This window comes from Channa argus, chromosome 4, assembly GCF_033026475.1.
Source record: "Channa argus isolate prfri chromosome 4, Channa argus male v1.0, whole genome shotgun sequence".
Lineage (NCBI taxonomy): Eukaryota > Metazoa > Chordata > Actinopteri > Anabantiformes > Channidae > Channa > Channa argus.
In genome coordinates, this window is record NC_090200.1 from 12,658,117 (window position 1) to 12,677,652 (window position 19,536).

Sequence of the window (19,536 nt, forward strand, 5' to 3'; positions counted from 1 at the left end):
GTGTACAACAAAAGAATAGAATATAAGAAATACATGTATACAGTATCTGACATAACTGTGGTCCACTGTGGCTGCAGTAGCAATAGGTATCTGAAGGACTAAAATGTTATTTTTTCCCATATAAAAAACATCTTTATGCATTAATATCCATTTGAGGTATATAAACCACCTAAAATATTCGTGACATAGTCATATTCATAAAATAAACATTACTTGCTATCACACATAATTTGGTTCCCTTGTAGGCTTCAACTTCCCCACAGTTCAAGTGCTGCTGTGATTTGACCTAAAACTTACATAGAATTATTTTTAACCTACATTGTTATTTAATTGATCACTCCATACTTAATAAGACACAGCAGACTTTTAAAAACACCTCTGTGCAGGGAAATATGACGTGTTTGTTGTGTCTCGATCACAACAAAAGCAGAGTTTAACAGCAGCTGAATTCTTTATCAAGAGTTGCTCACAGGAGCTGAAACCAAAAGTGAAGTTTGGATTGGGCCTTGTTCCTCTTTTACTTTGGCATTTTGGTTTCAATTGAGGAAGTACTGACCATGAGAATGAAACCAGTGAAACCTAACTGAAAGGTTTGGAGACACTATGTCCCAGTAACTTGCTTGGACTGTAATACACCCCCCCCCCACCCCGCCCTCCTCCTGATGAAGTGTGAAACAAAACACAGACACACAAATATCTGTCACAGCCACACGACCAAAGCATTGGACTGATTTTTAACCCAACTAAAATACTCACATCCTACACGATGCAACTTGAGTGTGGTTGAACAACACATACTTATTTTGAAACTGTATTACAGCGTGTTTTTAAAACGCCTGTAAGTGTTTTGAAAAAGTTGCAGAGACAGTCTGTTAGATGTGTTGAAACTGTTTCCTGTTCACCACACAGCAAAGGAGTCTTGTGATGAGTCTTACAGTATGTTTGTGTGTGTGTGCATGTGTGTGTGTTTGTGTGTGTGAAAGAAAGAGAGAGACAATGTAATCTATTAATAAACCTGAGAGATACTTGATTTGGGAGGTAACTCAAGCAAACTTTGTCAATCTCTCACTACAGAGCAGCACAATGAAGCCCTGGGACTTGTTGTGCTTTCAAATATTTGCTCTGTCTCCATCTACTGGAAAACAGACGTTGGACTGACCAGAAGGCTATCTAGGCTAGACTGAGTTCAGAGGCATAGGGGAGACAACCAAAATAGCTGATAGAAGCGCAGATGTCTTTATCCTCCACCTCCGAATTCGGTTCCTTTTTGGCGAAGGTTGGCTAAATAGAGAAATGAGGGTTTTGGGGATGTATGTACATTTTGGATTTCCATATATTACTACATTTCCTCCCCATCTCAGACACTGACAGCAGCAGCCAGGAGAGGAGTCCTGCTGTCCCGTGAATTATCACGGCACCGAGGCGAGATACGCATGGAACATGGCTGCTATGAGGACTTTAACCGTGGCAGGTCTGTTTTTGGCATTTTGCGCTATGGGACTGATAGCAATAGCGATCAGCACTGATAACTGGTACGAGACCGATGCGAGGAGGCACCGGGAACGCTGCAAGAATTATTCAAACAAAAGAAACGATCCCGGCTACATTTACATCTCCAACAACAACCTCCCGCTTCGCATGTTTCCAAAGGAGAAAAACGTGGAGAGGAAAGGATCCAGTGTCAGCGAAATGTTGCTGCGGGCCAAGCGGCACTTCTTGCCTCCTGCTCCGGCCATGGAGTCCCTTTGCAGTCGGCATTTCAACTCCACCATCACAGGACTGTGGAGAAAGTGCCACCGAGAGGGGTTTGACTTAGAGACAGAGGATCTGATCTTTAAAGGTTTGGATCGGGGGGTGGGGGTCATATTTAGTGTTAGAATATGTGCCATAGTTTTGGACGTCTGTGTGTGAGACGCTATATGTAAATACTTAGTGCGCGAATGCGCTATCCAAGGTGCTGATGCTGCGCACAGACCCTCGAGGCCTACGCAGTACAACACAAAGTACAGCTACAACACAGTCGACGTGTTGTGTTATCTTCCAGCGCGAAAGAGCGAGCTGTAGTAACAGAAGCCTCGAGATGCGTACAATAAGCTACAATGGTGTGGGTGGATGGGTGGGCGGCGGTGGAAGGGGGTTGGATGCTTTTTTTGGGAGGGGGGGGCAGCAGAGAGCCCTGTGATGTCCTCTCTATGTCTTCTCAGTGCTTGTGAGTGTCCGTTTTGTGTGTGTTGTTTACATCCACAGGATTGGTTCCGCGCTGTGCGCCAATAAAATACTACTACTCATCATCGGCGCTTCCCAGAATTCTGCCAATCAATCTGACGAAGACGATAAGGCAGGACGAGTGGCACGCGCTCCGTGAGTCCCCATAAATGCCCTTTTATAATGTGATGCATTAGTGTGGAGAAACTTGGCATCGCACAAACAAACACGACCACTTCCTCTTGTGCCTCTGCAGACCTCCAGAGGATGACTGCAAGCTTCATAGGCATGGCCATATCCATCATCCTGTTCGGCTGGATCATCGGCGTGCTGGGCTGCTGTAAAGAGCATGATCTGATGCAGTATGTCGCTGGACTTCTCTTTCTCATGGGAGGTAAGATGTGCTTCACATGAAGAGCACTACCCCGAGTCACCACACAGGGGCAGTAAGGTCTTTGTTAATGAGGGGGATGAGGAAGGGTGGCATGAGAGGAGATGGAGTAGGGTGACTGTTGTGTCTGACTTGTTGTTTTTTTTTTTTTTTTTTCATCCTCTCTGGCAGGGACATGCTGCATTATCTCCCTTTGCACATGTGTGGCCGGGATCAACTTTGAGCTGTCCCGCTATCCTCGCTACATGTTTGGTATACCAGAGGATGTCAGTCACGGTTATGGCTGGTCCATGTTTTGTGCATGGGGAGGACTGGGCCTTACATTGCTGGCTGGCTTTCTGTGCACACTGGCTCCTTCTCTTTATCCTCCACAAACCCCTGTGGTGCACAAGCCCAGGCAGGAGAACGGCTGCGTGTGACAGGGCGGCTCGCATCTAACAGACACCTGTCTCATCCTGAAACAGTGACAAGCCCTGTACCAGGGACAGTTTTACCCAGAGACTCGGAGCAGGGAGAGTCATCTCACAAAGCACCGGACTCTCACACATGTGAACATGAAAAAGAGGAGATGTGTGACTGAAGATGATTTCAGTTACTCTGGTGCTTTTTGCTGTCCCTCTTTAAGAATGAACTGTTCAGTGTTATTGCTTGCTCCACAAGAGGACAGTAGTTATATAACATTTCTCCCAGTAAAATCTGCTAGTTTAAAAAGAAAACAGAGAAAAAGAAATACTGGCAGATCATCAATAGCACAACTTTGGAATCTGTCCTGAGGATCAAATTATGGATGTGTGCTATCACATTTCAAAGGGAAACTGTGTATCACCATGTACCCATTTAAGACAAGATATGTACATGTACTTTTTGAATCGTATGTATGCAGATGCATTTGTGTTTAATCAAATATGAGCATTAAGACCAAATTCTGTTTGAGGGAAATGCTTTGTTGTTCTTGAGGTCTTACTCACATAAAAATATTTTTGAAAAATAAAAGAGCCATGCTAAACAATTTCCCCCCATTTACACAATGAACAGACATCAAATAAACTTCTTTGAGCTTGTTTTATCCCTTGGATTATAACATGGGTTTGCTGGCATGTCAGCAGGCAGAGTCGCCTGCTAATGGAGTCAGGACTTTTCACAGCATTGTTTTTAAACAGCAGCTGTTTGTGTTACCAGCAGGCGTCTGGTTTATTCAACCACTTCTGAACACTTAAAAGTGCAAGTGTCTTTGGCCAAAAATTGAGTCTGTAACTGACACTGAATGACAAAAGTGAAAAATAAAAGGAAAAAACTAAAATAATCATCTCCTAAAAGCTTCACGTTCAAAGCACTGATGATATATTTCAAATCAAAAGTCTCATACTTACGATCCATTATATTGTTTTTCCATTATCAACATACCAGCCATTGTGAAATGTAATTACTTCACCGCAGCTTTAATGAGAAATTTATGCAGGCTTCATACATTTTCAGATGTTTCTTTGCTGCTCATCTTCTCATTCCTATTCAAATTTTTCATGTAACCTATATTGAATTTTTATGTACAGCCTCAGTGCCGAAATTAAACCACATTGGTATTTGAAAGCATGTTGACCACTCATAAGTCCAAGTGTGTGATCTAATGAACAACGTGTTGTATATTATAAATGCAAAGAAAAAGGTCATTTGCTTTCGGTGGGCTGAATGATGAGTAGTTTTGAATACAATTTTTAATTATTGATTTAGATAGTGCAGGATTTATCAGTCGAAACTTCTCAACTATGGAGGTAGTTTTTTAATTTTGTTTTGATACATTTGAGCATAACAGTATCATGTTTTGCGATACTGTATCGATTCTTAAAAACACTACTGATTTTTTATTATCTGTTTACAAGTTTAGTGGCAGACAGTGGTTAATTTTGAGCTGTGATGAAACCCCTGATGACGAGATAGATGCTCTGATTTACTGCTGCTCTTATTGCATAAATATTAACCTTTTTTTAAACTCAGATTTGCATATCGTGGTGTGTTCATTATAATACAACTGTCATAACAATCAGTTATATACCATGTTGACTATAACAGATTTCCTAAAATTAGATATATACAAAATTGTTTACAGTTTTGCAATAAATCACAATCTATTGAATTGTAAGCTCTGTATCATGATAAATATCATATTGCCAGATTCTTGCCAATACCCCTAATCAATTACAATTTGAAATAATTGATAAAAATACAGTTTTTATTTTATTATATGTAATAACGTATTTTCTAAAAAAACAAATCAAAACTCAGTCTCAAAATAAGTTCCCTTTTGCAGTGCAATAACACAAAACATCTGACTATATTTTTCATGAGGAGACGTGTCACAGATTTACTCTCAGCTTAAAAAATAATTGAATGTTGTAGGTGGTGCTTTAATGTAAAGACCTACTCTGTGACTAATACACTTTAGGTACTACATCTGTTACTGTCAATGCTGTGGTGTAAAATGTATATTTTATCTCACACGTAGATTAGTAAAAGTGGCCAGTTTAAATGGCTCAATTGTGAACATGAGTGCAGTGTCTAGGAACTGTCCGACCAGAATACATTTTCTCAAATACTGTAGGTTACTAAAGTACAATTTGGAAGTATTTCTACTTTACTTGGGCAATTACTTTTTATTATATTACTTTACACTTTAACTCCAACTTTACACCACAAAAATATTGTATTCTCACTCCTCCATCTGACAGCTTGAGCCACTACTTCCCTTGCAGAGTCAAACAAACAAACAAGCAAACAAACAAATGACAAACTAATGAAGTGTAGCATCTAAATTAGCTATAAAAGTAATGTAATTCAACACATGAATGCATTTATTATAATCAGTATATGTAAATCATTCTGAAATGGATCATTTACATCTGGGTAGATTTACATTTGGTACATTTGATACTTATAGTAGCTATGCTGCTGATGCTAATAGAAATAGTAATCTAATAGTTTCCTTAAGTAAAACTTTGAAGGTGCTGCAGCTTATATTTGTATTGTTGATTTTGTAACATTCGTTAAATGTTTATTGTGTGGGAAAATTCATTCTTGTCCTTCAAAAGTGCAGTTGGAAAAGATTTAAAATGAAGGCCTCCTTGCTGGGCTCTAACATATTAAAACCACAAGGTCTTTATCAGAGGATGCAGTTTCTTTCTCAGCTCACACAGAGTTGGTCATCTGAGATACATTTAGAAGCTCCTCGAAAAGCTTTGCTGTGGTGGAGCTGTCCTGCTGACGTAGATTATGAGGCATGGCTGAAACCTCTAATAATTATAACAAAGTGATTAAAATCATTTTGTCAGCATTCTACTAGTTCACTTACTTTTTCCTCAAAAACAACCACAACAACAACAACAAAAAAAAAAAACATTATATTGCTCAAAGATGGTAATAATATTAGAAGTGGTAGCAGCTAGTAAAGTATTTATTGCAGTGGTAATAATAAGCAGTTGTACCATTCAACCATCTGTGATCTTTCTAATAACAGTGCTACAGAGACATGGGGTCTTGTGACCGTGTGCTGTGCGCAGAAAGGGGTCCCTGTGGTCCAGGGTCAACACTGGTCTGCATTCCTGACCTTTTCTTTGTTTGTCCTTTAATATGTCAGTGAGTAAAATACATTCTTCTAACAGCGGGCTTAACACTCAGGCCTTCCTGTTTCTGCTTCATGGAGCCAAAACTGATCTAGAGAAAAATATTTTTCTATAGGTGGAATTAATGATTTTAGCCAAAATAGACAAATTAAGATTGGTGCTCGAGAGTCTTCGTGACACACTCTACCTTTGCTTGCACAGTGGAAATTTCAACCAAATCTTTAATCAGGGCCTGTGCAGCAGCCTTGGAAATTAATAGCCATATAGACATATAGGGTTTCCCTGCACATGGAGCTCCTGACGCTCTGGGTTTTTGACAGGGTTGGCTACAGAGAGCTACAGAGGGTTGTTTTTAAAAAGGGGTCCCTCGGGGGAAGCTGGACTGTGAGGAAATCCAGACAGAGGAAATCACACCCAGTTGTGGCCACAGCAGCCCATCTGGCTCCCTGTCAGATGCAGAGACAATATCTCTGTAAAAAGTGGGCACACTTATGGCAGCTACTTTGTGGTTGGCTGGAAATAAAAGGGTTTTAAAGACAGTTAAAGACAAAGAATACAGATATTACAACCAAAAAAATGATTACATTCAAGGCACAGAAAATGAAAACAGTGTCTTGTGCGTGTGACCCATGAGGACAGAGTTAATGCCTTCCAGGAACGCAAAACTACTTTCTTCCCATAGTGTCTGAAGTTACATGTATGTCGACACAAAATTGGAGCCTTTGGAAAGAGATTCAAACAAGCTGTACAAGAAGTCTGCTTTAGGAGAAATGACATCATCCAAAGCAACACAGACTCTCAACGCAAAAACAAAAACATTTCATACCAACTGGGGACTTAATGTTTTGTGACAGACAAAAGAATATATAATGACGACAGTGGCCGGTTTCATACCAACTTTTTTTATACTTGAGTAAATGACTTCCAGATGGAAGCAGTGGCAGAATTCAGACGCCAATTAACGGGACAGTGAAGTCTGACACTTGTAGTGTTAAGTTGCCGACAACAAACACGGTGACGTAAAGACATAACAAGGGTAGGAGGGTCACTTTCCACTGCTAAAAATCAAATGTTCAAATTTCAAAGGCTTAGTGTTTATGCAAACTGAACCTCCAAAGGACTGAGGTGGTTTTACAATACAGTGACTTTCTCAGCATTGCATCAGACAAATTATGAATTTGTCAAAAATGACAATTTTGGAGACAAGAAAAAAGAAAAGATCAAGGAGATAAAAATATATGATTTACATATTTGTACAGACCTAATTCTGTAACCACGATAATTTACACCAAACAGACTTACTTTTGGACATTTTATTAATCCAAAAGCCAATAAAGCCATCTGGAGTGTTTTTTTTTTTTTTTCATAATTTCTTTCTACTGCATAAACTTCTTTCTCACAAGTGGCACAGAGTATGTTCACATTTCCTTTTCCACTCTTGTTTCAGAGGAATGTATTGATTCTTTTACACAGCTCCCTTAATGACACAGTTCCACGGAATGGGGCAAACCAAAGTTCAGAGACACTCAAATACTTAGGATGGGTACTCATAAGCCAAGTTGAACTTTCCAGTTGTTTATTGAACTGGAGGGTCTTCTCTGTCTCTGTCTGTCTCCATCTCTGCCTCTCTCACACACATAACTCCCTTATGAACCAACATTAAGAAACTCCGTCTTCAGGCGGCTCAGTCTAGTTCCATGACTGCGAATGATGAGAGACAGTAGCTCATGTTTATCTTTGAGTCCCAGAGAGATGTCCGTAGTTTCCCTCAGCGCGCTCCGGATGTCACTCACTTGTTTCACTACATAGCCGTTCAGCTGTTGCTCCTCTCTCAGCTCGGTTTCCTGACTTTGTTTAAACTTCACTTCCAGCTCCAGCAGAGACTTGTCCACGTTAGAAAAAGACTCGCTGATCTGGGAGATCTCCCTGTGGAGAAACTTGCCGTAGCTATCCTCTCCGTCCAGGTCGTGCGCTACAGTCCGGCCGATGCTTTCCAGCAGACGCGCCGCGTCCTCCGCCTGCAGCTTGGTGATGATGAAGTCGTCCCGCACCACAGAGTCGCTGTCCTCGTTAGCCCCACATGGATACACATCCGAGAACTTAAACAACATCTGGCACACTTCCGGGTCCTCAGTCTCGTCGTAATCCCCGTCTGGGACAAAGAAGTGATGGAAAGTGCCATTGGAGATCTCCGGCTGGAGGGGCCCGGCGTAGACCGCCGAGCAGAAAGGCAAAGATGTGACTATGATGAGCAGCAGTGGGATTGGATCCATTATGCACTTCCTCGCGCTCTCTGTTGAACAGCATCTGCCCTGGAAGTCGGATCCAGCGCACGGTTTTCATCCCGACTCATGTTACACAGCCCCCCCACACACACACACCCGTCACCTAAAAGGCACAGACTGTCTGTTAAAGGGGCCCCAGTGGCCCCTGCTGCAAGTACTCCGCTCAAATTCATGGGGCCAAACTTTGTAACTAAGTGTAAAAGCTACACGTTTGTTGTCGTGTTGAACAGGGGGCGTGTAGGCTAAGACCAAAGATTAAAGGCTGGTGTACAATGTAAAAACCAATTCTTCTGAAAAATGGTCTTCCTCATCCAATGCTGAACACATTGAAAAAACAAATCCCTTTTTCTTGGTCAGCTATTTTAAACAGTTGTAAGTTCAGGTTTCCTTTTGTTCTTAGTGTTGTGTGATCAAAAGCCACCAAATTAAAATTTATGCCACCAAATTCAGTCCAGATATAGAAGGAACGTTAATAAGACGTTTCTGGTTTACAAGCATTTCCTGAAGCAAATTTTCTAACCATCAATGTGACTTAATGTTTCAGTGTAGTTTTCTGCATCAGCAGATTCATTTGTGTTTTTTCTCCCATAAGTTTATACTATCAGACACATTCTGTGAGTTTTGTTTTAAGTCTAATTTACCCTAGTCACTGGGCGCTTGGTGGCCCCAAACCTGTTCCCCTGAACATGTTCCCCTGAAGGGACGAGCCGAGACCTGTTGATCTTTGGATTGATCCTAATCAAAATAAAAAAACAAATAAAACAAAAAACAAAAACAAGGCGAATTTCCTTTTCTTTTTTACATTTTGACACTATAATCACACAATTTTGGAACAGCTTTCATGAAATCTTCATTAATTATTATATTTTGGCAGCACATCACAGCTTGTTAATAACAGGGCTATAAGAGGGTAATATTATAGATGAAGCAACATTGGGATGATTTTTAGCTAACTGAGTGCTGTTTGGTTTCACTTTACACCCACGTGATTTAGACCCTTATATCATTACTTGTACCGAGCGATTATCTGATTATATCCGAAGTAATTACCATAACATTATTTCATCAAACCCATTACATCATTATTACGGAAATAATATAGGCAATAGCTTGTTATTAGGAAACACTGTCCCCAATATGTTGTTATTACCCCATTAATACTATGCTATAGATACATTTCTTCCAAAATATTTTACTTTTATTTGTTATTACAGAGCTGCAAAGTGTTTTGCGTCCAGATGTATGTCTTTCTGTCGGGTTGGCATTTGCTTTATGTTGCGTTGTATTGTATTGTCAAAAAGAGTTCAGTTTTTTGTTTTAAACTAATTTGGAAAGTCAAGCAAAAATATTCAGTACAAGAATAAAAAAAAATCCTGTAGTTTGATTATTATGGAACTTTCACAGGAATACGATTAGAAGGGTTTAAATTTTTGAGGACAATTTAAACAACAGATTTTATCAAGCTAACAGCTTCCTGTTGGATTCCAAGACAGTGAGAGCAGATAGAGCTCAATCTGATGGCTTCAGTCAGGTGAATGCATTACTACGTGAAGAGAGAGAGTCCCCTGGGTAACAATTCCCTCTTCTGCACATCCTGTCTTGGATAATTAAATCATCACAGGGTGGTCTCCGATGTGGCTCTGAGCATGTCAGCAATACTCACACAAATTGGAAACATGTGGCGAAGCTATAAACACAGTGCTGGAAATGTCCAGATTCGTCCTTCATTTGATATTTTCATTAATGCTCTATACAGTATCTGCAGGGGTGGTCTCTGTTTTTGTTGCTATGTAATAAAAGAAAGAAACACAGTTCATGACTGAAATATGGGACAACATGAAGCAAGGCAAAGGAATGTGCTGTGCATGTTCCTCTCCTTACCTTACCTGATGGAAACAGATTCGAACTGCAGGATAAAAGCAGGGTTTATTTTGTCAAAAGCACAGTAAGAGCTAAACCAAAGCAGATCAAGAAGGCTGGGTTAAATCAGACAAAGGAAATCGAATACAAGTAAACATAATTCTTTCATCATACTGTGCCAAGGAGAAAATCTGTCACGGAACCAGGGCTGGAAGGCAGATATTGATCTTTGTGGAGGAGGATGAGCGAGCAGGTGTTCAGGCAGGCGTGGAGATCAGGTGACAGGGAAAGAGAAATAACTGCTCAGCAAATGTTTTCACATCAGGCCTTTTGAGTTGTCATAGCAGGAAAAGTGCTGGTGTGATTAATAATGTTAACAGTGGCTCGTTTTCAACATGTTGTTTCAGTAAACGTGTCAATGAGCCTTCACTCTGGTGGGGGCAACTGGTAAATGTAGTGTAGGTCAGGAACTATTATCTGCAATGAAGACGGCCAGGGGCAGATTTTAAAACAATATGAGTGGTGACTAGATATGACTCCTGATTTAAGTCAAGTTTCCCTATTCAAAAAGCAGTTTTTTTGTGCATTTTAAAAAACTATGTGGAGTAAATAATTAATAAAGATACAAAATAAAGAGTATTTATTGCAACCATAAAAATGTTATCTTGTATAACTCTGTCACTCCTTAAATATTTTAAGCAGAATTTCATTTTTATTTTGAACTCTCAAGTTGACATTCCCTAATGTGACTGACTTAAATATTTGAACTGTTGCATTTATTTTTAGAGTCAGACTCCACAGTAATCATGGGAGAGTTCAAATGGGTCACAAATAGGTCAACACTGTATAAAAGAAAGTCAGTATCATGGCATCTGTAGGAGCGAAACAGCACAGTCATAACATTCACTGTGAAAACATATTTTACAGTTGGCCATCAGAAAAGCTGGATGTGCATGTGTTCTGTTCTTAACCAGTCAAATTCAGGTCAACAGAGCAGTTTGTTTGAAATCCACTGTTGCACTGCTGCACACACTGCTGGATGAGGGATACAGGCGAAGACAGCTTGAGGCTTCCCGGCACGCAGGCTTTCATAAGTCACACACCTGAATAAATACAGTGTCTCTCAGCATAAACACTGACAGTGTAAACTGACCAGCTTGCCAAAGCAGGGCGAGATTCTGCAGGGAAGAAGCTGCCTGAAAACAGATGTAACAACAAATATAACTTAGAGAAGAGTTGTGAGGCATGTTCTTGTTTGCCCACCATTGTGTGATGTTTAATGTCAGTGTTCGTGTGTACACAGAGGCCTGAGGGGCTGTAGTTCGGACTGATGCCTTTCATAGGCTGGTGATGGGTTTTCCTCTCAGAGCTGATCTGAGGGAGCAGGAGGGTCGAGGGCCTGCAGGCTGCGTGGGAGGAACAGCACTTTCTCATGTCTCTCAGTGAATCTCAGCCACCTCATGCTCACCAACCATCACATATCCACTAACTTTATACGGTAATTCATATCTAAATTTTTGTGTCAGTTCTATACAGCTGGTTAGGTTTTACAGCTTTAAGAGATTAACACATGATCAACAAGCAGAGAGAGCACAAACCTTTGCACAATCCTTTAATTCTGCTTTAATTTAATATATGTTTGTGTGTAGCGGTCGGCCGCGGGCTTTCTGTGTGGAGTTTGAATGTTCTCCTTGTGTCGGTTTCCTTTAGGTTACTCCAGTTTCCTCCCATGGTCCAAAGACCATGTTAGGTTAATTGGTGAATATAATTGCACACAGGTGTGAATGTGAGTGTGAATTTAAATCTGTGTGTGTCTCTCTGTGGCCCTGCGATAGACTGGCGAACTGTCCAGGGTGTACCCAGCCTCTCGCTCTATGACAGCTGGGTTAGGCTCCAGCCCCCCCCCCCCACGACCCAAATAGGATAAGCGGTGGCAAATAATACATGGATGGATGGATGTGTGTGTAGGATAAAGAGCTAAAACATAATAAAGTTGTTCAATCGAACACGTCTGTAAAAAATAAACCTGGTGCTAACTCTCGAGAGACTCACTATTCCGCAGTGTTTAACAATCATATACAATACAGAAGGAGAAATCCTTCCGTATGATACAGAGGAATGATGCAGAGGAAGTAATTATTCTACTGTCAGAAGTCTCCAGCACTCATAATACATTGCACCCACTATCTATCACCTACTACAGTATTGTAATTACCCTCACAGTCATTTTATTCCTACGCATATGAATCACAGCTGCATGATGACATTATCATAAGCCCACATTTAAAAGCACCAAGGTCACAAATATCCTGAAAAGTGGGAGCATCAAATAATGGATCCCCTGGAAATGGAAGGTTATAAAATTTAGTGTATATTCAACGGTGCAAATAAAAGAGGCTGTTTCCATCGTGGCCCTGCTGCTGTTGTTAAATGGAACAATGTTGATGACAAATAACCTCTGAGCCCAATCCCTGGACCCTCTTCAGTGGAGATTGTTTTCATTCAGCCCATAATCCTGAGATGCAGCTTCTACCAGGATTAGACCGAGACTCTGCTCTTCCACAATAAATACGTGCAGGATTTATAAAGACATGCTTTGTCTTTTTTTAATGAGTGTGCTCTCGTTGTTAAACCAAGAATTTTGATTTTATTAAGTGCTGCACCACTTGATGTATCACATAGTTTCCGAGGTTTTGCAGTCTGTTTTGTTGTTGTCATTTGAACCGAGGATGTTAACAAACAAGCAGAAAAGAACCACATACCCTTTGAATATATGTAATGGTTATCTATCAAGACGTTGTGTTGTGTCATTTTCCTCATAATGTAATTTAAGATAACATGTAATTCTTCCTGTATTATAAATTCTTAGCAGCACACACATTATTTATTTAATATTCATCTTACAACTAGTAGCAGTAACAACAACAATAAAAGCGATGAAGGTGAAGAAAGTTTTATTTGTCGAAACTGACTTGTGATGCAGAAAAATTCCTGATACTGCAGGATGTTTGATAGCAGATTTTGCCTTGGCCCCGAGGTGTCAATTCGGGTAATTTGAGTCTGCTCCCTCTCAGAGCAGGAGGCTTTACTCAGGTCAGCTCATCTGTCACGGCCGTTACTCACGCTTCATGTCTGAATCTTACCCTCTTTTACCCAGCAAGGCATTTTACCACCATGCCTGCTGTACTGCTGTTCTCCCCAGCTGCTGTGCAAAAAATAAAAAATAAAATAAAATGAATAAATAAACACTAGACTTCTAATGCATTTTTATTGCTTGAAATGCAATGATGCATTTTCAAAATGTGATTACTTAGTAGGGATCAGTCCTTTGGTCAACTTTTCAGTAAAAGGTATGACCGTAATTAAATGTTCCAATTCCAGTTCTGCAAAATTCAAACTAAGTTTTCTGAGTGTGCTGCTGTGCCAGATGTTAGAAATGCATGTTGCCTGAACCTCAGCACATAATAAGAGAAGCTTATGGTGCTTACATGCAGGTACAGTATAATGTTTACGATTTAAGTTTAGTGTGTTCGGAGTATTAGATAAGTACATGGCCACAAAACAAACACAGCATAACTTCAGTCTGGAAAGGCCAGAATGATTATTATCTACAATACATGTATATTGTTAAGACAACTAGACAATAACTCTTAATCTCATCATGGTGCAGAGAAATGAAGTGAATCAACAACATCAAAAGTTACCTTGAATGACTAAAAAATGACGGGAGTCGTTATGTGTTGGTAATGAGGAATTAAATACATTTTGTTATTGTAGGTCCCAGCACACCGTACACAAGAAATAGGAGAAAAAATAAATTGCTTATTTTCTATGACGATTGTTTCAATTCTATCCCGCACTGTAAATCTGAGTATGAATAACATCACACACTTGAAGGTGCTCAGTGAGGGAGATTAAGCACAAACGTCTGGAGTCAGCATGAGAGAGAGAGAGAGAGTGGTTAAAAATCACAGACATATTATTAGGCAGTAACTATGGAATAATGTCCCCTCTGGAAAACTGCACTGCATAAAATGTGAATTTTGCTGTTTCTGGTTTATTGTTACTCTCACAGGTTTTACTTTGGTGCCCTGAAGAAAAACCCCAGCTGTTAGCAGCAATGTGCAGCTGAGCTGCAGCATACATTTTATGCTGAACCAGAACATCTTTCCTTTTCTTTAAAAGGGTTGCTTCTGCTCTTACTGTTTTGCTCTGATTCCCATGTATTACTAGTGCAGTCCTTACGTAGAATATGAAATGCTGAGTTTTTATTTGGAATTGAGTATTTTACATTTGGGTGGAAAGAGTTGAGAACTTCCACCACTGTAGAAATATCACCAGCTGTCACACTGTACAACTGTGAGGCTAGTTGATTTTGATTCTCCTCTTCTTTTCAATTTTAAGTTGGTTTGTCCTATTTTGTCTCTGTCTGTATTATTAAAATTCTTCTTTTTTACAAAGACTTTACCAACAAATATGCTACAGCAGTTTACTTTTCCAGTGCCCTGCCACATCTACCATCCTTAAGAAAGGGTGGCAGCGTAAGTGAATTTCTGAACTTTCTACACGACTCAGCAGTAGTGTGAGTGAGTGTGTGAAACCACAACTTTTTGGCCTAGTACGTTATGTCTTATGCTTCTGGTCACAGAGCTGACAGGAAATATCTCGGACTGGGCATGCAACAGTAAGACAGAACACAGGAAATAATGAAGTATTACACATCTGTCACAAGAGCTCTAACAAAACCAAATCTTTGCATGTCTCTTCAGAGGTGTTTAGATCTGACTGTAAAAACTGACAGTAAACAGTATAGCACAGTGAGGAAATCCAACAAAAGTCAAATAGTGGCTCTGACATAGAAACACAATCTTTTTAACAATATGTTATATGACCTCTGGCAAGAAGATTTGTGGTTTGCGATAATAGTGGGGTAAAAAAAAACAATCTCTGCACTCCACCGGGCTCTGTTTTTTTCCATAAGCCGATTAAATTAAACTTGGATAGTCATGAAGATGATATCAGCTCGGCTCAGAGGCTGCTTCTCTGCTGTTTTAAATTATAGGAGAAACAAAAATAGACAAGCAGTTGTAATTCAAAAGATACAATCCATGATTTATTACAGAAAAGAGTGATATCCAAATTATTTTATGTTACATTATTTTTATACATTTCAATATGTTTTTGCATGTAAACAGGAATGAAGTAAACAATGTAACTGATACACTTTATGTCACAACTGATACCATCCTATTGTACAGGTAAAACTATGATCTAACATCACATTGCTTCCACGTCAAGTATCACTTGCTCAAGCACAATCCTATTAGGAAGCATAGCATAGAACAGAAAGCTTAATCCCCCTCCAGACTAGAATGTTTTCAAAGATGTGCAAGGTCATGTCATTATTACTTATTATACAATACCCATATTGTGCTACTGCCAACAGCAGAAGACATGAGAAGCACCTTTTCACCTCTGTGCAGCATTTGTGTTAGTGAAAAGGTGAACTAATGCTCTCAGAGAGGAGACGATAGCTGGAAAAAAGATCAATCTGGAAATTATTAGTAGCTGGGCAAGTCAAGCATCAAAGCTATTCACTCATAAAATCACTGCTGTCCCATTTGGTTAAACACTTGTTAAGGGGTAATTCTAATTCCCTGTTGCGTGCTGAAACAATGCAAGTTTGAGGTTTGTTAATCAGACTCTCCTTGAAATTATAATAATCAGTCTGGAGCTCAAGCTATTATTTAGAAAGTACACCTAAAGTATAAAAGTCAGTCAAAGAACACACGTCTTACCTGGACCTTCAAAAATGATCAACACTGAAATAGAGAGCTGATATGTTTTAAGACTCTGTTAACAACTTTACAGGCGTGAGCTCAAAGCAGGTGTTCGGTGTCATCATGCATATTCTACCAGAACATTTACATCTGCATCTGTTTAAATTAAAGGTATCCGTCAGAGATAACAACATGCATAGATTTTTAGTGTTCACATAGCAGGGAAGATGTTTTGAAAAACCTGGAATAGTTTCCTAAATACTCGAATCACATTTATAAATAAATAGTTGAATTCTGAATCAAATCATTATGAAAGATTTGCCTGAACATTATAAGCTGAACACATCATTAATTTGTAGCCACCAACCTGTATCGTGTCTCTAACTACCTATACTAGTGTATACTTATTATGCAAAAAGAAAACCAAACATGCTCTTGAGTGTGCATTACATTCATGCAAATGTATTGCAGTGAAAAGATATATACTTAAAAAGCAGAATATCTTTGATTGCATCTTAGAAAATATGCTAAAAAGTTGAACATCAGAAAACATTCAGAGGACACCTGAGAAATGTGGACGTTGCTTTGTCTTTCTGAGGGTGGAAGCAGGTGAACTCATATTGGTAGCACAAAATAGTATAAAAACATTACATAAAATGTATATACAAAAAAAACACACAAATAAATTAACAAGTTAAAATTAAAGTTCTTGTACAATAAAAAAAAAAAAAAAGCTTTTCAGTGTTGTGCACTGTGGGTAGTGATGCTCTTTTCCTTCAGATGTTAGACTGGTGTTACTTGCATGTTTACTACGCACACTGTGGAGAACTCTTACTCATTTTTACTTATGATCAACATGATCTGCACTGCAGTGTCGGGGCAAAAGTGTTCATCAACTTCACTTTACATTCTTCATAACTCTTAATCTCAACATGAATGAAGCAGAAAATTATTATGATTCTGACTTGTACTCACAGATGCATGTGTTGCTCTTCCTGTTGGGGGAAAACATGCTGCTCTAATCCATGACATCAGAACAGACCACAAAAAAAAAAGGCAATGTCATGACTGTGCATTCAACAAAACCCAATTTTTCAGTTTCACATCGATAAAGGTGAGAAAGCAGCCGAAAGCACATCTGCCATGAGTTAATTAAGTTTGTTCTTGTACTTTGTGAGCGGTGAACAGTGGATGGATGTTCTTTGCAAACTGAACATCCAAGCCACAGGTATGCTCAAGTGATCCAAGTTTCAACCACGCTTCAGGGTTTCCAACAGCAAATAAAGAACAGGCTGTGAGCATAGAATGGAAGAGCGGATTTGTAACTCCTACATGCGAGCGTATACATTGTTCATGATGGGAGTCGCATTACAACGTATACCATTGACATGTTTCAGAGCAATTAGCTGAGTCAGGAGTAGGTACTGTGGTGGGACTCACATCCAAAATAAATCCAGGAGGGTTCAGAGAGTCTACAGCAGATCAGACAACAGAACAAGAAGAGAGAATATGTCTTGCACTTGAAAAAGCACGTGCAACACACACAGGCACACGTGATGTTGGTGACACAGTTGTGCACACAACAACTGTAGGCACAATCAAATTGCACTAAGTTCACATTTCCTAAACTCAAGATAGTCAGCTTCAGCAGTAGCACAGATAAAATAACACAAAGCTCACACCGAATACATGACACACACGAACCAGGCTTCAACACTGGGTTCATCAAAAGATACAAAACAATATTACCATGCACTTTATAGGATTTCATAGAGAATTCTTTGTCAAATCTACTGAATGGATGTTAACATCCATTGCAATAAGTGCTGTTGTTTTTATTTTTGTTAGTGTTTTCTTTGCAGTTTAACAAAAGACTGCAAATATTAACCAGCATGCTCCAAGGGCAATATACAGTTGCTTTGCAGGTACGATGTCCCTTTTGTTTGGCAGCCACATCACCAGAATCACTTTAGCAACAGGAATACGCTAATTGCCACAGTAGCTCTGTCATATAACCAATAGAAGAGTTGCTCTGCTTATGCTCACGGGAGAAAAACACAGCCATGCTGTAAGATGCACCAGACTGCAGGGTCAAAGCTGAGTAGTAGCTGCCACACAGTGAGAGTGCAGGACGGACGCCAGAAGTGAACAGTGGTGATCTGCAGCCCTTGATCTGCATAGTAAACATTACAATTTGACAGGACATATCCCAGCGAAACCAAAGAACGAAGATAAATCTGCTGGATAAAGCCATGTGAGGGATTGGGGATGTGTTGAAAGGGTCAGAGCCAAAAACGAAGAGCAGCGCCAACAATGGACATTGAACAGATGGTGAGCAAGGAGTCAGGGATGGAACTTTGGCTGAAGCCAAACAGGACTGGGGGAAGATCTGGTCACAGAGAAGGGAGTCTTTGGTGTACAGAATCAGCTGATAGAAGCGGAATCAACTCTCAAAGCTAAATACATAAATAAGCAGGCAGGGGAGGTTGTGCCTGTGAGTTGAGGGCTTTGCGGCATGTAGTGGAGACATCGGGGTAAAACTAAGGCCACTCGTGGTGATAACGTCGCCCGTTCTTCTTTCTCTCCATCTGCAGGTGCTCCAGTTCTGCTTCATAGATCATCTCTTGCATCAGGTACTTTTCCCTCCTCATGCGATCGCAGAGATCCTTTGGCATGTCCGGAATAAGGTACGCTATGAAGGACTTGATCCCAAACACCAGGTGCTGAGGAAAGCATTAACCATTTATGAGTTTCTGACACGAAGCTCACACATTTTAGGTGTCAGTACTTGATGCATAATTCATTGACCATGCACAGGTAAGCACTGTTTGCACCCCAATTTTTATATAATCTATATATAATTATATAATTTTTTTATAAGGACAAGAAAAAGATTTTATAGAAAAAGAAGAAACATGGTGCCTTTGTTTAGCTAACCCACCATGTGATGTAGAATTTGTAAAGTGGGTTTTGAGTTTTCACTTTCTGCAGCAGCAAAATCACATTAAAGCATGAAAACCATCTCAAATGGCCCTGTGAGGTTTTAGTTTTACAGTGACAGCACATTAGGTAATGGAAATGCAAAAATCGAATCTAAAAAATCTGCAGTTACATGGAGTTAGAGAAACGGGGTATTTGCTGCGTGCCTTGCCAGTAAACAAACAAACAGGAAGCAGGGAGTGCTGACATACCTCAAAGACGATGATGAAGGCCAGCCTGGCAGCTAAAACGTGCCAAAACTGCAGGGTGAATTCGTATGGCATGGGGCTCCAGGGTGGTGCTCTATAGTCTCTGTACCTGCAGTATCTGGGCTGGCTGCTGTTGCCCATGTCAAACACCGACAGGCTGCTGTTCATGTAGCCTCGCAAACACCTGAGGCCAAAACAAGAAGCTATCAGACC

At 40.0% G+C, this 19,536-nt stretch overlaps 3 protein-coding genes across 7 annotated transcripts in view; 1 reads left to right on the top strand and 2 right to left on the bottom strand.

Annotated features, from left to right (window-relative positions):
- Window positions 1–937: 937 nt before the first annotated feature.
- On the top strand, window positions 938–4,587 carry tmem276a (transmembrane protein 276a). The gene is made up of 4 exons (XM_067500042.1): window positions 938–1,840; window positions 2,248–2,361; window positions 2,462–2,599; window positions 2,768–4,587. Exons 1-4 carry the CDS (start codon window positions 1,441–1,443, stop codon window positions 3,013–3,015), a joined length of 900 nt encoding a protein of 299 aa, XP_067356143.1. The 5' UTR covers window positions 938–1,440; the 3' UTR covers window positions 3,016–4,587.
- A 2,149-nt stretch (window positions 4,588–6,736) lies between these two features.
- Window positions 6,737–8,659, bottom strand: fibina (fin bud initiation factor a). Its single transcript, XM_067500047.1, has one exon. The coding sequence runs from the start codon at window positions 8,481–8,483 to the stop codon at window positions 7,857–7,859; it is 627 nt and encodes a 208-aa protein (XP_067356148.1). The 5' UTR covers window positions 8,484–8,659; the 3' UTR covers window positions 6,737–7,856.
- Window positions 8,660–15,446: 6,787 nt separating this feature from the next.
- The window catches only part of ano3 (anoctamin 3), a 31,243-nt gene continuing 27,153 nt past the window's right edge, over window positions 15,447–19,536 (bottom strand). For all 5 annotated transcript variants that reach the window (XM_067499962.1, XM_067499961.1, XM_067499964.1 and 2 more), the window contains 2 exons: window positions 19,327–19,507; window positions 15,447–18,858 (listed from right to left, as the gene is read on the bottom strand). In XM_067499962.1, coding sequence (XP_067356063.1) covers window positions 18,676–18,858; window positions 19,327–19,507 — 364 coding nt within the window. In that variant the 3' untranslated portion in view covers window positions 15,447–18,675. The remainder of the gene's footprint in view (window positions 18,859–19,326; window positions 19,508–19,536) is intronic.

Excerpts from the sequence above, each read along its gene's own strand:
- tmem276a (XM_067500042.1), top strand. The coding sequence starts at position 1,441 with ATGGCTGCTATGAGGACTTTAACCGTGGCAGGTCTGTTTTTGGCATTT. Across the intron at positions 1,841-2,247 it reads AGAGGATCTGATCTTTAAAG|GATTGGTTCCGCGCTGTGCG; the intron begins GTTTGGATCGGG and ends TTACATCCACAG. Across the intron at positions 2,362-2,461 it reads GGACGAGTGGCACGCGCTCC|ACCTCCAGAGGATGACTGCA; the intron begins GTGAGTCCCCAT and ends GTGCCTCTGCAG.
- fibina (XM_067500047.1), bottom strand. The coding sequence starts at position 8,483 with ATGGATCCAATCCCACTGCTGCTCATCATAGTCACATCTTTGCCTTTC.